Raw genomic sequence first — 17,010 nt, forward strand, 5'->3', positions numbered from 1 at the left:
TAAATAGCTGTCAACACCGTAAGGCAAGATGCATTTCACAATACAAAGACTTATGCTTGCCTGCAGCAGTAATTTCACTGTTGACTTAACAGTTTAGGCTCATAAGCTAATTAATTTAATGAAAACTTTCTTCTAAAAATCTGTTTGGAATGAATTTTGAACAAAAATATTAGTTTTATAAAAAAATCATAAACATTGTTGCTTATAACATGCAAACGTCTTAGAAAACTAAGCACATACTAGACTTTCGTACACATTAGAGCTCTGTAGAGTCATTTCTGGCTGAGCACATTGAGTCATCCTGCAGTCTAAAATCTGTACTGAAGCGTACATTTTTTTAAAAAATGTTCATAATCCTCTAGGCATAATCTGCAGAGGGCCGCATGCTTGATGGGGCTGAAGCAAACAGAATGAAATCAGAATTAAATTAGATGGGTTGCAAGTTTATTATTTGGCTCAAAGACCCAAAGTATACAAAGAAAAAAAAATGATAAAATTGTTAAAACTGTGAGATACATACTGATTTATTCAGTTAAATTTATTCTAAGCAATCGTTGTGTATTCTGCAAGCTATATAACAATATTTAATGCTTTAACATCTTGCTTTTCTGGCAATAGATATTGGCGAAAGAATAAAACTGAACGCCTTTCGCTATGAATGAATTGTACTAAAAGTTGGGCCCAATTGATACAGCAATCCTCCATGCTCCGTTTTTGAGCCTTCTGGGCCTCAGGGAAGCCGCTTGGGGGGCGGTTTTTGCTCCCAGAAGGCTTCCCTGGGGCCCAGGAAGGCAAAAGGAGCCCCCTCACATGCTCCATTTTTGGGCCTTCTGGGCCTCGGAAGACTCCTGGGCGAAGCAGTAAGACACGGGAATCCCGGCACAACTGATCATCGGAACAGCTGATCGTCGGGCAGGAAAAAAAAAGAAATACCTTAAGGAGTGACTGGGCGGGGGAGAATGCAGTCAGCGATGTCGGGCATGCGTGTGATGTCGTGCATGCGCGATAACTGACTGGGCAAGGAGGGGAGGAGCAGGTGGAGAGGGGTGGAGCCAGCCAGGGCACAATTTGCTGGTTCTCTGAACTGTGCAGAATCATAACAACCGGTTCTATAGAACCAGTCCAAACTGGTAGAATCCCACCCCTGGACCTGACATTTGCTTCACTCTGTGTATATTTTATAAGAACTTTTATCCTACTTGGACCAACCAAATCTTCTAATAGGAATTTCCTGTACATTCTTTCATGTATAGCTGTTGGTTGCACATTAAAGTGTGCTAATGACATACTTTTCCTGTACTTTTAAATATCATTTTGTAATAAAATGTAGTCCTTGATTTACAACAGTTCATTTAGTGACCATTCAATGTTACAATGGCATTAAAAAAAGTGACTGATGATAGTTTTTCACACAACCATTGTAGCATTCCTGAGGTTATGTGATAAAAATTCGGATACTTAGCCACTGGTTCATATTTATGATAGTTGCAGTGTCCTAGTGAGGTCGTGCAATGACCTTTTGCATTCTTTCGACAAGCAGAGTCAATGAGGAAGCCAGATTCACTTAACAACTATGTCACTAAACAACTGCAGTGATTCACTTAAGCAAGCAAGCAAGCAAGGCTGTAAAATGGGGAAAATTTACTTAACAAATGTCTCACTTAACAACAGAAATTCTGGATTCAGTCATGATCGTAAGTTAAGGACTACCTATATCTAGCTGGAGGGGTACTTATTCTCCGACACCAATTGTTCCCTCTTCTCTATACCATTTTCTTCTTTTTAAGCAACTGATCTGGGGTAAGAGACAGCACTTATCAGATATGAACTGATACCACGGAATTCTGAAATTGCATCAAGAATCCCCTATGGCTGTGGGTTATAGATTGTTCACATTTGATTTGTACATCTGTTGCAGAAAAGCCTAGAATGAGATGGGATGTTAGAGGTCATCAGCTTCTGTTACGTTATCCTAATTCTAGCCACTCATGATACTATAATTGACTAGACAATTATAACATCATAGTGACTAGACTTTCTCCTTAGCTGCGGTGGAGTACTCAGTGAGTGACATGGAATATAACCGAGGACTCAAAAGTAGAAAGATGCAGAGGATTTAGATCTAGTTTGATTTCTTAGAAAAGTATGCCCTTGGCATTGAAACAGAAAAGGCGTATTTAAACTTTTCTGCATTTATAATATACCAAGAAGCAAATGATTATAGAGCAGTTTTACATATACAAAATGCTTCCTACATAGTTGCTGGAACATGCAATCATCTTGCTGAGAGAAATACAGGTATAGGTTCTATCTTCTTTTCAGTTGAAGCCCAAACATTTGGTAAACATTGTTTATCTCACTCTCTCTCTGGTATTTTTAAAGTTAAAAATAGTTCATGGCAATTCTTGTGAAAGGTCAATAAGATATAAGTTAAATGAAGGCTATCAATGCTAGTCATGCCGTCAGCATTTGACCAGTTACTTCACATTTTTCCTGTCTGTAATTAAACAAATTCACAAAGCAAACCTGTAAATTGGCCAAACTTTAAAAGTTTTTAAATTTTTCTCGTATTTGTGATACAGGTGGTATGATTGAGTTATGACCATAATGGAAACTGCCCATCACGGTTGTGACTGATAACAGTTGTAAAATGAGTTGGTCACATGATTGACCCAATTTTATGGCTCTTTTGTAATGGTGATTTAAATGAATTACCATGGTTAATAAGCAAGCCCACAGTCATTAAGCCAAGCAATTGTTTGCTATGGGTGTAGTTTTGCCAAAAACTAGAAGTAAAAGTATGGTCTGATTATGTCTGAAAATGGCTGTATATGCAGGCCATTTGCCAAATGCCTGAAGTGCGGTCACATGACTGTGAGCAGGAACTGTCAAAACTTTGAATCTGGGTCATAAATACCCCCCTACATAGGGCCATTGTAACTTTAAATGGTTGCTAAGCAATCAGTCGTAAGTCAAGAACTGCCTGTAATTTTATCACAGTGATTTATCTAACTTTCTCATAAGAACATTTTATCAGTCTGATTCTTGCATGAAAGGGCATTATGAGTCTTGGGCATGTCCCTCAAATTGTATAACTTAAGATTCCTGTACAAAGGTTTATGGGCTTAATTATATGCCTGTATACATGGGGTCCTTTTCTCCTTATGACTTTCTGAGGCGTTTTTCAAAATGCACCTGAAAAGCTGTTCTGAGGAATGTCAGGGACCAAATTGACAATCCAGATGTTCTTTCTGGTATATAGCTGTTTGTCAGCGTGACTCTTTAAAAGTCACAAAACTGCTAATTCAGTATAGTTTAGTATCCCCAACTGTCTAGTTCATCAGAAATTTGCATTGTGAAAAATTGCTGCAGTATAACATATCTTGCTTCAAGACCAGGACATAAAAAATGATTCTTCAGCAATTTATATAATACGCATGCATTAACCATTTTTCAAAACCCTTCCCATAACATGTTAAACATTTCCCAGTTGACTCACCACTAATTATTCTCTTAATTTCAGGGTTATTTGTTCATCTCCGTACTTGTGAATTCAAACAGTGAGTTGATACGCCTGATAAACAATGCAATCAAGAATGATTTAGCTAGCCGGAACCCCACTTTTATGGGACTGGCTTTGCACTGCATTGCCAATGTGGGTAGCAGAGAGATGGCCGAAGCGTTTGCTGGTGAAATTCCAAAAATACTGGTAGCTGGGTAAGTAATATGCACAAGCTGAGTATTTGGTAGACAGTTGAGTTTATTCTGTTAGATGTAACAAGTATCATATCATATTTAAACACTCTCTTCCCATTGATGGTGCTCATGCTTAGAAATCCATCTCTTTGATGTTGACATTGGAAAGAGAGAACACCTATTTTGCTCCCAAAGGTTGTATTTGTTTGCTTTATTATGAATAAGGGCTTCTTCCAGTGTTTGAGAGTGATTATGTTTTTAAGGGTTGCCTTAGTGTTGGCTTTATTAGATAGTTAAATGAGGTGGCTGGATGGAGTCATTAAAGCAATAGACGTGAGCTTAAATTGATTCCAGAAGATGGTAGAGGACAGGAAGGCCTGGAGGTACGTTGTCAATGGGGCCGGCAACTAACAACAGCAAGATAGTTACAAGTTTGCAACTCTGATAAATGTCAACTTGCTTAACTGTTAGTTTAAATGCAGCACATTTGTATTTCTGTGATGTTTTTCAGAAGTTTATTTTTATATGTTTATTAATCAAATTTATATGTCCACTTATCTCACCAAGGGCGAATCTTGAAAAATCTCTTGTAATGTGTTTACATGTTGTAGTGAACCTATGTTATCTTTATGACAGTAAGAGGCAGCCTTGTAAAGAGGTTCTAAAGTTTGAAATGTTTTGTTACAACTAGCTGTTTAATCACAGTAACAATAAGTAAATATTTTATTTTACTGAGCTAATATAAAATAGGAATGTGAAGTTTTGTAGGGTAAAGAAAATTTCTCTGAGTCAACTAACCAGAAATCCGATAAGTTGAAGTAGTAGTGTATGAATTGTAAAATGATGTGTGTATTGGCAACATTCATTTCCCAATTGTGATTGTACATTTAGGAATTTTGCAGGTTTATATATTTTTCTGGTGGTGAACATGCTTTCTTTTCATTCAAATTTAGATGGTTATGCCAGAAGATTAACTGTGCACCTATGAACCTATCCCATGGTCTTCTAGAAAATGCCTCTGGAAAAGTTCTATGCTTTCAGTAACAAATTGATAGGAAACCTAAAATTATTTTCTATCATCTTTTCTCACTGTGATACAAAAGATTCCAGTTTATAGAATCAATGGCTCAACAAGATGATTAGTTTATAATTACTTCTGTATGAAGTTTTTCTTTCCAGTATATAACTGGGTTGAACAAAATGTGTCCCAGGGAGTTTGGGGAGATCCTTTTAATTATTGACGGGATTGTATTTGTTCTTGCAGAGACACCATGGATAATGTAAAGCAAAGTGCAGCCCTGTGCTTGCTACGATTATACAGAACGTCTCCTGATCTAGTGCCAATGGGAGACTGGACATCAAGAGTTGTGCACCTTCTCAATGATCAGCATCTGGTAAGCACAGCTGAATACATTCCCTAGTTGGAGGTTATCTCCAGATCATATCCAAAGTATGAGATGTTCCAAGGAAACAACATGGATTGTCCATGTGCTGCCCATACCTTAAAGAAATTTTTATTTTTGCCCCACAGAAACTGTGGCTCTATTAGTTCTGACAGAATTGTGGACAGAAACAATTTTTTAATCCTGCAAATCTACTCATTAACTGGAAATTAAGGAATATTCTCAGATTACAAACTACTCATTCATGGAGAATGCAGGCCAATTCAAACTAGGCAGAAGCTCTGTCCCAGTTTCATACTTAACAATAGTACCTCCATCTTATCTGGATTTCATTTGAGCTTGCTCTTCCTCATCCAGTCCATTATTGAACTTAGGTAAGGTTCAAAAGTATCAATTGCTTATTTGGAACTAGATGATAAAACACAAGAGAATGGTTTGTTTCTCCCATGAGCTGTTCAGAGCATCCAGAAGTGGGAGGTGCTTCAGTCTCTTCTGGGCTGGGCTTAAAACTCTGGGACGCTCCTCCTCCTCCACGGGACACATCCCCAGCATCCCCCAGTTTTAGCTCAGCCTTCGTGGTAAGAGGTTGTGCACTCCCTGACTGGGATGCTTTTCTGATTCAGCTAGTCAAAATTCAGGTTTGCTCTTGGGTTAATTCGGCTTGTAAATTTTTCCCCAATTAATTTGGCGATTTCAAGGCTTTTGGCTCTATTAGGTCATCCCCCCAATCAGTTTGAGAGCAGTTCTTTGTGGCTGGCGGAGCGCTCTTATCTCTGCGATCTTGGCGGAGCACTCACAGCCACGGCTCACTTCTCCTTGCCGTTTCGACTGACAGGATCATTTATCTGACAATTTAGAGAGTCAGCAGCAGCGGTTCGTTAAACTGCTCAGGCAATTAACACCAGAGATTCTGCCTTCCCGTCATTTTCAACGCCTGGCTTCAAGTTCGCACCTAAATATCACAGGCACCATTCCCCGCTGGTTTCCCTTCTTGGGGACCGGGGCAGGTACCTTCCCACTCCACTTCCCTGGCATTATTTCTCTTTTATCTTGCTGGCATTGGATAAGCAGGCTAGTCCTTAAACAGGAATTTTTTTCTTTTTCAAATTGCTTTTGGATCATTACATTGGAGTGAAGCCGCAAGTGCCATTTCAAACAGTGGGACGTTTTTGACAGGAAAGGATCCATCCAGGCCCTGTATAGCTGGTTTCCCTTGTTGGGGACCAGGGATCCAAAATATTTCTTGCTTGGAGCGCTTGGGGTTTTCCCTTGTTGGGGACCCTTAGATACTGTTTCCCATATACACAGTTTTACATGAAGATATAGGCTCGTATATGTATATATATGTGTGTAATATATATATAATTGGACAAGATGGCTATGACACAACAATCGGATCAGGGCCCAAGTACATTGTTAGGGCCCTTGGACTTATCCACCCAGCCCAGGCCTGGCCTGAGACCGGAGGACTAAAAGAGAGCAGAGTTGGCACTTCCGTCCGAGGGCACATGTTTCTGACGCCTGGGCCATTAGGGCAGCTACAGCTGCATCCTTTTTTACACGGTCCTCCCTACGATGGCTCTTCCACTTGAGGGATATATTGCTGGCGTCAAATGTCAGAGCCCACCAGGACATTGCTAAGATTATTGCAGCGGCAGAATTCTCCGCCGACGCCACATTTAATGCAGTCAAATTCTCGTCTAGAGCCATAGCATCTCATGTATCAGCACGGAGACTGCTATGGCTCAGACATTGGCAGGCGGATACCAAGCATAAATGCAAGCTGGCATCAGCCCCAATATCGGGGGATAAATTATTTGGCAGTGTCTTGGAGCCCCTGCTTATTGAGAATAGAAACAAGAAAAAAGTGCTTCCCCCTCTTTTTCGGAGGTCTGAAAACAGAACGCCCCAGTCGTTTCGAAGGGGTTCCTTTCGGCCCTACTATCAAGGCCCATACGTTCCCAGATTGCAGAGAACATCAGGCTACAGGTCCAGTTTTAGACAGGATAGGTCGGAATCTTCCGATAGAGGTCAGCGGGGAGGCTAAAACAGAAGAAACCCCAGAGGTACCGGAGGCCGATTTTTTCGTCGCCCCAAGTGAGTCCTTGACAGCAGCTCCCATTGGAGGGCGGCTAAAATTGTTTGCTGATCAATGGGACAGCTCCACCTCTGATGCGTGGGTCAGGGACTCTATTAGGTTTGGTTTGGCACTAGAGTTTCAATCCTCCCCTCCCCCCGAATTTTTCATTAGGAGCCCTAGGTCCACGGACCCCATTAAGAGAGCGTTGATGCAGGAGGCTATCAATCATCTTCTGCATATTCGGGCCATTAAAGAGGTCCCATCTGAACAACAGGGTCAAGGCTGTTACTCTCTATTGTTTGTGGTCCCAAAGAGTTCGGGGGGCTGGAGGGCAATTCTGGACCTCAAACGTCTGAACAGATCATTGGTTTATCAAAAATTCAAGATGACTACTCTCCAGTCCATTCTGCTCAGCATCAGAGAGAATGATGTCCTGACCTCTATAGATCTGACAGAGGCTTATCTACATATACCAATTAGACTTGCTTACTACAAATATCTTAGATTTTGCTATTGTGATCAGCACTACGAATATATCGCCCTACCATTCGGTCTGGCTTCGGCCCCTAGGACTTCTACCAAAGTCCTAGTCACTTTGGCTGCCTCCCTCAGGATCAAATCTATTCGTTTACAATGTTATCTGGATGATATTTTAATTTTGTCATCTTCCAGACATCAAGCAAATTTGGATGCCAAGATTACTCTGGAGACCCTTCAAGGTCATGGCTTTTCCATAAATTGGGATCAAAGCCATTTGATCCCTTCAACTTGGTTAGTTCATTTAGGGGCAGTGATAGATACCGTGGAGGGCAAGGTTTTTCTCTCTCAGGACAGGTTGAATAGTATCCAGTCTTTGGCCAGAGAGATCAGAGCCTTAAAGAGGGTTTCCCTGGCAGTTCTGTCTCAACTGTTAGGGAAACTGATTTCTTGTATTTCCATTGCGCCTTGGGCTCAATTCCATTCTAGAGATCTGCAATGGTTCCTGCTACCTTTCCAGTGATCTGGAAGAGCCACTTCCAACGTCCAGATAAAGGTACCGCACAATGTTCTCCAATCGCTCCACTGGTGGTCGGAAAACACTATAAACAAGGGGTGTCCTTTCAAGGAACCTTGCAGGGCAATGATCACAACCGATGCCAGCCTGGTAGGATGGGGAGCTCACTTCCAATCCCACAATGCACAGGGAAGTTGGACTATTTCCGAACAATCACAATGCATCAACCTGTTGGAGGTGCGAGCAGTTCATCTGGCGTTACGCAGTTTTCTACCCCTTTTCCAATCACACCATGTTCTGGTCTTGACAGACAATATCACACGTAAACAGACAGGGGGGGTACCCACTCCAAACTTCTGATGCTGGAGATGGCCAGGTTGTTCAAGTGGGCTGAGGCCAATCTGTTTTCGCTCAAGGTAGAGCACACAGCAGGGGCCTTAAACACACAAACGGACTGTCTCAGCAGGGCCACGATAGATCAGACAGAGTGGTGCCTACACCCGTCTTTCTTCCAGGAAGCAGTGCGGAGGTTTGGGCAACCGGTGATTGATCTATTTGCCTCTCCCCTCAATGCCCAATTGCCCCGGTATATTTCAAGGTACCCGACTCAGGGGGTGGAGGCCGTCAACGCCCTGCGATGTCAGTGGCCTCCCGGACTTCTATATGCGTTTCCTCCACTCCCTGTAATACCCAGGTTGATCCAGAAGTTATTGGAGGAATGAGCAGAATTGATATTGGTCACCCCTTACTGGTCCAGGCGAACGTGGTTCACGGACTTACAGGACCTGTTGAGAGAACAACCTTGGAAAATTTCACTGTTGAGGGTTTCCCTCTCGCAAGGGCCGGTACTTCTCCCGGACCCCCAATGGCTCAGCCTAGCCGTATGGAGGTTGAGCTGAGCCGTTTAAGGACCCAACAGATTTCAGAGGATGCCATTGCCACCATACAAGCATCCAGACGGTCCTCAACAAATCGTATATACGAGACCATGTGGTCCGCTTTCTGTCGCTGGTGCCGGGGGTCTAAGATCGACCCAACTGCCCCATCAATACGACAATTATTGGACTTTTTACAGGAGGGGTTGACCAAGGGCCTATCTCCAAATACTTTACGCAGACAGGTGGCGGCCTTAGCCTCGGTGATATCCTGGGGTGACCTTCGTTCCATAGCGCACCATCCACATGTCCGCAGCTTTCTTAAGGGTGCTGCAAACTTACGACCTCCTGTAATTCACCGCTATCCCATTTGGGAGCTCAACAAGGTGTTAACCGCACTTACAACTGGCCTGTTCGAGCCTTTAAGAACCGCTAGTCTCAAATTCCTGACATATAAGGTGGTCTTCTTAATTGCGATCACATCAGCAAGGAGGATTTCCAAATTGGCAGCATTGTCGATGAGAAAGGACCTGTGCGTGTTTCATGCGGACAGAGTGGTTCTCAGATTGGATCCATCGTTCACCCCTAAAGTAAATTCAGTCTTCCACAGAGCGCAGGAGTTGGTGCTTCCAAATTTTTGTCCGAAACCATCTCATAGACTGGAGCATCAATGGCATCGACTTGACGTTCGAAGGGCATTAAGCATGTATCTAGACCGCACGGTGGCATTTCGAAAATCTGTGGCTCTATTCCTATCCTTCAACCCATCCACTTTAGGACACAAGGTGTCGTCGACGACCATTGGTAGATGGTTGAGAGCCACCATAGCTAAAAGTTACGAATGCCAGTCCATCTCAGTTCCTAAGGGCATTACAGCCCACTCAACAAGGAGTGCGGCAACATCAGCAGCATGGGCCACATGGGCTTCCATAGACGAAATTTGCAGAGCAGCAACTTGGGCTTCACCATCGCCCTTTTTCAGAAATTATAAAATTGATGTCTATGCCTCAGCGGACGCTTCATTTGGCAGAAGAGTCCTGCAGAGGGTCCACAGAGTTTAGGAGTGGATTTCGATCCAGATGGAGTCCCTCCCTAAGGACAGGCCAAGCTTTGGTATGTCCCACTTCTGGATGCTCTGAACAGCTCATGGGAGAAAGGGCATCGGTACTTATCTGATACGCCCGTTCTCTGTGAGCTGTGAAGAGCATCCAGCCCCACCCATTTCTTTCCATCTGGTGCGGTTCCGTTCCGGTCAGGGATCTAGATTAGGTGATGAGTTCCGGACTTTGGCACCCGGAGTTTTAAGCCCAGCCTTTCCAGAAGAGACTGAAGCACCTCGCACTTCTGGATGCTCTTCACAGCTCACAGAGAACGGGCGTATCAGGTAAGTACCAATGCCCTTATTAGCTTACTGCTGATACCCCACTTCAAAATTCCAGATGAAGTAGATGTTTGACAACATACAGTATAAAAGGAAAGCTAGAAACAGGGGTGGGATTCTACCGGTTCTGTCCGGCTCTGTAGAACTGGTAGCTCTGAAGAGCAGCAGACATAGAACCGGTTCTATGTGTGCTGCTGTTTTGGCCCGCCCGCCCGGGATCTTACCTGACCTTTATTTCCTAGTTTTTCAACCTCAACTGTTTTGCGCAGCACAGCTGTGGTCGAAAAAGCATCAAAAAAGTGCTTTTTCAACTGCTGCGCACACACATGCAGTGCTGCTCGGCTGTCCAGGCAGCAAGCTGATGACGATTCACACGCACACGCAAATCGTAAATCACCGAACCGGTATTTACACCAGTCGGATCCCATCCCTGGCTAGAAGGTAAACAATAGTCCTCAGCACCACCTTCTGGACATGGCATGAGAAGGTCTGGAATAACTTAAAACAGGTGCTCCTGATGCAAATCCACAGTTGGCCCGTAAGAATAACATGGGGAAGGAACTGGATCAAATATTGCTGACAACTAGATTTTGCTTTGCAGTATCCCTTTTTCTTGATAAGGTAATTTTAAAAAGCCATGTTAAATCAGAGTCTCAAATACCTTTGGAAAATATCTGATCAATGAATGTTGAGTTATGCTATTAAAAGTTCTTACTTGTTTATATTTCTTACAGTTAAAAAACAACAACACTTGAAGTAGAGAAAGAGAGCTACTTTTAGGTGGCCCTATTGTTTAATAGAATTCAGAAATTCACCACCTGAAGTCCTAAGTGAGACATATGTGTCATGTTAAAGGACACAATGGTCTTCATGGGCAGCTGTGAAGCTGAGGAACTTGTTTCGACAGCCAAGCTTACAATCCTATAACACCCATATCTATTTGCACTTACGCCAGACACTGACAGTATTTTGAATATTCCTTGACTCTGAAATCTAAGCACCATCATAAAATGAAATTCTCTTTCACCAAGCTTATAAAATGGAATATAAAACTTGATTGTATTCTTTGGGTGTAATAATAACATAGGATACTTGTGACAAATTTAAGCCTGGAAATTTTAAGGGAACTATAAAATTGTTTTTTTTTTTTTGCAGGGTGTGGTTACAGCTGCTACCAGTTTGATCACTACTCTGGCACAAAAGAATCCAGATGAATTTAAGACGTCAATATCTCTGGCTGTTTCCAGGCTTAGTAGGGTAAGTAGATTGTTGGCTAGACATAATGGTGGAACAAAATAAGTCTAGAATGTAAAAGAGGATAATTGATTAGGTTAATAATTTCAAGTTCTTACCTGCAAAATGAAAGTACAATTGACGTTGAGGCCAATCTGACTGTGTAACTTAACTACAAATTTCATTGTTGGCTTACTTACAGTAACCCTCTTAGCCCTTTTTAATGGATTTTGGTAACATATGTGTGAGTCTTAAATTTGTGGTGAGAATATATTTGCAGCCCACCCATTGTTATTAGATTTTTATGTTGGCATTTATTTATTTTGTTCAACTCAAGATGGCAGATGTACATAGTACTATTTTCTCCCATATAAAATGTACCTCTTAAATATAGGTATAAACAATCCTAAGTATACTTATGGAGAGTCACTTCAGTGTAGTGGTTAAGATAGAAACTGGATGACTATGAATGCTAGTCCTACCATAAACTGGGACTTTAGCCAGTAACTTTCACTCAGCTCTAGGAAAGAGGCAAAGGCAAGCCATTTCTGAAATTTTCCAAAAAAATGACAAGAACTTATCCAGGCAGTTGCCAATAATCAAAGACTTGAATCAAAAGAATTAAAGTATATTTAAACATTAATTGTACATGCCTTTCATTCAGATTATTCACCATTTGTATGGGCTTACCAACTGAAGTATTTAAAACAAAGCCATTAGCCTTTTTAATTATAGAGTCTAGGAAGTTCATCTATTTTAGTAACTGGACAAAGAACAAATAATACAAGTTGAATAGCATCTGTAGATTGTATTGTGTTGTGTTGTTATATTTTTAACCTGTGTCAATAGTTCATTTGGCCTTTTCTTAGTTTTATTAGTGTCTTGAAAATTGTCCTCTATTCAGCAATGTACTACTGAACAAATATTATCCTCCTGGTTTAACTTCAGAAATCTGGATTTTCTTTTGTGGATTATTTCTTTAGGTAAATGGAATAACTTCCTGTTCCTTGTCCCCAGAGAGAAATATTTACATGCATTATACTGCAATCTTAGATGGTGAATAGTAGCTGAGATGATGGCATCTTTCGCCTCTCCTGGAGTCAAAACTTTAGTTGCTAAAGTTCCTAAATCCTTTTCAGGCCTGTGTGTGAGCCACAGCTTTTTTAATATATGAAAGCATTAATTATTTAATTCCTTAATTCCAGCCAAGTGAAACCTTTAACAACAGAAATGGAATCTTGGTGCAACTTTAGGAATTTTCAAAACTTAATTCTGGCTTGAAGCAAACAATTATTTAACTGACTCTAGTAAAGGTCATGATGGTCGTTTAATCAATTGTAACCTATCAGGAATATGACTATCAAATGCTGATAATGAGCCAGTAGGGCAATTTAAGAAATGCAGAACAGACTAATTACTGCATATGTATCCATCCTTAAACACTCTCCTATACTTCTCCTATACATTATCATATTGTATCTTTGCTATCCAGTCAGAGCAATGCAGTGTGGGAACTGTGGCACTGATTGTTGTCACATAACAGAGCAAAATATCTCCTGAAACATTTTATCTGGTCTGAACTACTTCCCATTTGGGGGTCATTCCCAAAAGGAGTGCCTGTAATATGAGAGAGCAACAGATGGTCAGCCCAGGACAAATGCCAAAAAAGTATTAAGACACCAAGGGACCAGTTAAGGTATCAGGGACATCAAAAATATTGCTGCTATTACTCTGCTTGCCATTTAGCATTTACTAAAGGTAGGTCTGCATTCTGCAAAATTGTATAATTTACTTCCTACTTCCTTATGAATGAAACTATTATTAAGCCTAAATAGAGAACAGAAATAGATCCATAAGGAACAAAGAGTTGTACCCAAATCCCATTAGCAGTTTCTTTATGATATGTCATCTGTGTGGACTTTCTGTATTTGTTGGAATATGCTGTTTAATTGTTCTCAAATAGAAGCTCTTTGCTAATTAAGGGTATAAATGAATATACAAAATTCTGAAGCGTGTGTGCATATGCATATTTGTGTGCTAAGATGTTAAGCATAAGACCATCCCACCCAGCTCTGCACCATTACATACGATACTCCTATACCCTGCTCAGACGTGACAGCAAAATGTTTGATGATGGTTCAGCACATTGATAACAGACAAAAAACAAAGGGAACCGAAGTCTCTTCGACATCCCCGCTTGCTTTTTGCTTTTCTTCATCAAACTTGGTTCAAAATGAGCATTTTGTATCCATGATTATTTTGTTCTATTTTCCCTGACAAATCTCAAGGACAATGTTTTCTCCTACCCATCTGTTAAAAAAAATGATATAATTATGATTTAATAAGCAGTAAGTATTAAAGGCATGTTCAGATACTGGTTTGATACAATGAAATACATGTAGGTTTCTTATTTCGTCTTTTTCCATATTATTGTTTCCAACTCCTCAAAATTGGGCCCAGCTCTGTCTGCCACTGTCAGATTTCCTGTCCTGTGTCCTTTGACAATGCTTACATCCAGACTAGTACATTTTCATATTCATAAGGGGAAAAAAACTCTTAAAGTTACCCCAGCCAACCTATCTCCCTCAGAAGCCATTTTAGGTGTTTTTTTTAGTTATGAAGAGTCTTTCCCTTCCTGCTTTGAGTCATTAGTCCAGCCTCAGTTTTGACACAAGAGTTGCTGTGTATCTCTCTTCCATTAGCTGACCAGTTTCCTTTCCAGAAAAAATATTGGAGTGCAAAAGTGGCCCAAAAATCAAGAGTTCTAGTCCTCTTTTAGGCATAAAATTTGGCTGGATGAGTTTGCGCCAGTCACTCCCTCACAACCTAAGCCAACTCACACTACCTTGAACTGTACAAATCTTGAATTATACAAAATAAAGGCAGCATTTAACAACAACAGTAAGAATAAGAATATATCAAGAAACAATTATGCATTTGTTTGCATTTTCCAGACTATTGTTCCTAAGAATTGTGTAAACTAATAGCAACTTATATTAAAATATTTACTACTGTACTCTATAGCTTATTTTTGCCTTTTGTTTGCTCTGAGAAGTGCTTGAATGTTTATTAATTTGTGGCACACCTTCCACTTCATCAGTGCTCAAGCTTCTGTGTTTTATTTTCTGGAATTTTAATTCCTGTTTTCTTAGACTTCATTAAAATTCAGAATCCGCATTGTGCATTCCCTAGGCTTACAAAATGTCACCAGAAAGTAACAGAAAATTTCTACTTTTAGATTGTGACATCAGCATCTACTGATCTCCAGGATTATACTTACTACTTTGTCCCTGCTCCATGGTTGTCTGTGAAGCTTTTGAGATTGTTGCAGTGCTATCCTCCGCCAGGTGAAGTAATGAAAAACTGTCACATTGTCAAGCTTCCTTTAATTAGCAAAGAACAGCTGATAGCATTTGAAATGTATGCATGTGATCATGGAGATTGCAATGTGTCAGAAATTAGAATAGCTATGTGCACGCTCACATATGCTCAAAATCACCTTTTCCTCTTTGAATCCAAACTGCTGTAGAGTGATGGAGGTTGTTGTTGTTTTAAATAAATACAACTGTCTAAACAAGCATACCTGGTTCTCAGTATTTTGGAACAAATACAGCTTGGCTGAACAAACATTACCTGGATCCAACTCCTTTAACGAATACTGTTTGGCTCTTTTTTTGGTTTACTGCCATTTGGCTATTTTAAACAAGTGATTTAACTGAAGATATAGATGAAATTCTTACAGATTTATAGGAAACAGAAAGCCCAGAGAGATCCCTGGCCTCCTAAAAGGCAGAACAAAGATTAAAAGCAATTTCTGGCCCAAATCTGCAAGAGGCAATTCAGCCTCCAAAAGTTCAGAAAATATTCAACAGATTGGAAGAGATCAGGCATGGTAGCAGTATATGTGGAAAAGATACCCTGGTTAATCTGAAGTGGTACATGAACTGCCAATGTGATGCCACTATTAAAATGCAGTCGTAAGATGTGATATCAAGCACATACCGTGTTTCTCCAACAATACGGCCTCCACCAATAGGAAGGCCCAGCATGATTTTTAGGCATGAGGTGAAATTAAGCCCCGCCCCCAAAATTTAGGCCTATTCAAACCATGTTTTTCCCCACCATTTCTCACATCGTTTGTTAGAACTACACAAGGTGAAGAGAAATGGGCGGGGGAAGGGCGGGGGGATGGGGAGAAAACTTGCCTTTAGGAGTGCCCTGCAGGTAGCCTAGGCTAGAATACCCCGATAGCCGATAGAAGCTCCCTGAAGGCAGAGTCCCCAGCCGCTTCAGGGCGTGGCATGGCTACCCGTGTCCCCTCGCCTTTAGGGCAGTCTCTTTCGGGCGATGGAAGCTCCCCAAATGCAGTCACCAGCTACTTCAATCGGCCGGTAGAAGCGCCTCGCAGCAAGGGGAGTGTGTGTGTGCCACGCCTCGCCCTGAAGCGGCTGGGGACTCTGCCTTCAAGGGAGCTTCGATTGGCCAGTAGAAGCGGCCTCGGGGTGAGCGCACACACACACTCCCTCGCCGCGAGGCCGCTTCTATCGGCAGATGAAAGCTCCCTTGAAGGCAGAGTACCCAGCCTCTTCAGGGTGAGGCGTGGCTGCCGATGTCCCCTCGCCTTTAGGCAGTCTCTTTTGGGCAATGGAAACTCCCCAAATGCAGTCACCAGCCACTTCTATCGGCCGGTAGAAGTGGCCTCGGGGCGAGCGCACACACACACACTCTACTCGCCACGAGGCCGCTTCTTTCGGCAGACGAAAGCTCCCTTGAAGGCAGAGTCCCCAGCCGCTTCGGGCGAGGCATGACACACACACACTCCCCTCTCTGCGAGGCCGCTCTACCGGCCGATTGAAGTAGCTGGTGACTGCATTTGGGGAGCTTCCATCACCCAAAAAAGACTGCCTAAAGGCGAGGGGACATGGGCAGCCACGCCCGCCCTGAAGCGGCTGGGGATTCTGCCTTCAAGGGAGCTTTCGTCTGCCGAAAGAAACGGCCTCGTGGCGAGGGGAGTGTGTGTGTGTGCGCTGCCCGAGGCCGCTTCTACCGGCCGATCGAAGTGGCTGGTGAATGCATTTGGGGAGCTTCCATTGCCTGAAAGAGACTGCCTAATGGCGAGGGGACACGGGCAGCCACACCTTGCCCCGAAGTGGCTGGGGACTCTGCCTTCAAGGGAGCTTTCGTCTGCTGATAGAAGCGGCCTCGCGGCAAGGGAGTGTGTGTGTGCGCTCACCCTGAGGCCGCTTCTACCAGCCGATCGAAGTGGCTGGTGACTGCATTTGGGGAGCTTCCATCGCCCGAAAGAGACTGCCTAATGGCGAGGGGACACGGGCAGCCACACCTTGCCC

The 17,010-nt window shown here is 42.3% G+C and overlaps 1 protein-coding gene across 2 annotated transcripts in view; it reads left to right on the top strand.

The window, feature by feature from the left end:
* The window catches only part of AP2A2 (adaptor related protein complex 2 subunit alpha 2), an 81,372-nt gene that overhangs the window by 25,473 nt on the left and 38,889 nt on the right, over nt 1–17,010 (top strand). For both annotated transcript variants that reach the window (XM_087950840.1, XM_087950841.1), the window contains exons 4-7: nt 3,524–3,717; nt 4,961–5,090; nt 11,585–11,686; nt 14,901–15,009. In XM_087950840.1, the coding sequence (XP_087806966.1) occupies nt 3,524–3,717; nt 4,961–5,090; nt 11,585–11,686; nt 14,901–15,009 (535 nt within the window). The remainder of the gene's footprint in view (nt 1–3,523; nt 3,718–4,960; nt 5,091–11,584; nt 11,687–14,900; nt 15,010–17,010) is intronic.

Source organism: Notechis scutatus, chromosome 1, assembly GCF_049901735.1.
Source record: "Notechis scutatus isolate UNSWTSFEM ecotype Mainland chromosome 1, rNotScu1.2, whole genome shotgun sequence".
NCBI classification, from domain to species: Eukaryota; Metazoa; Chordata; class Lepidosauria; order Squamata; family Elapidae; genus Notechis; species Notechis scutatus.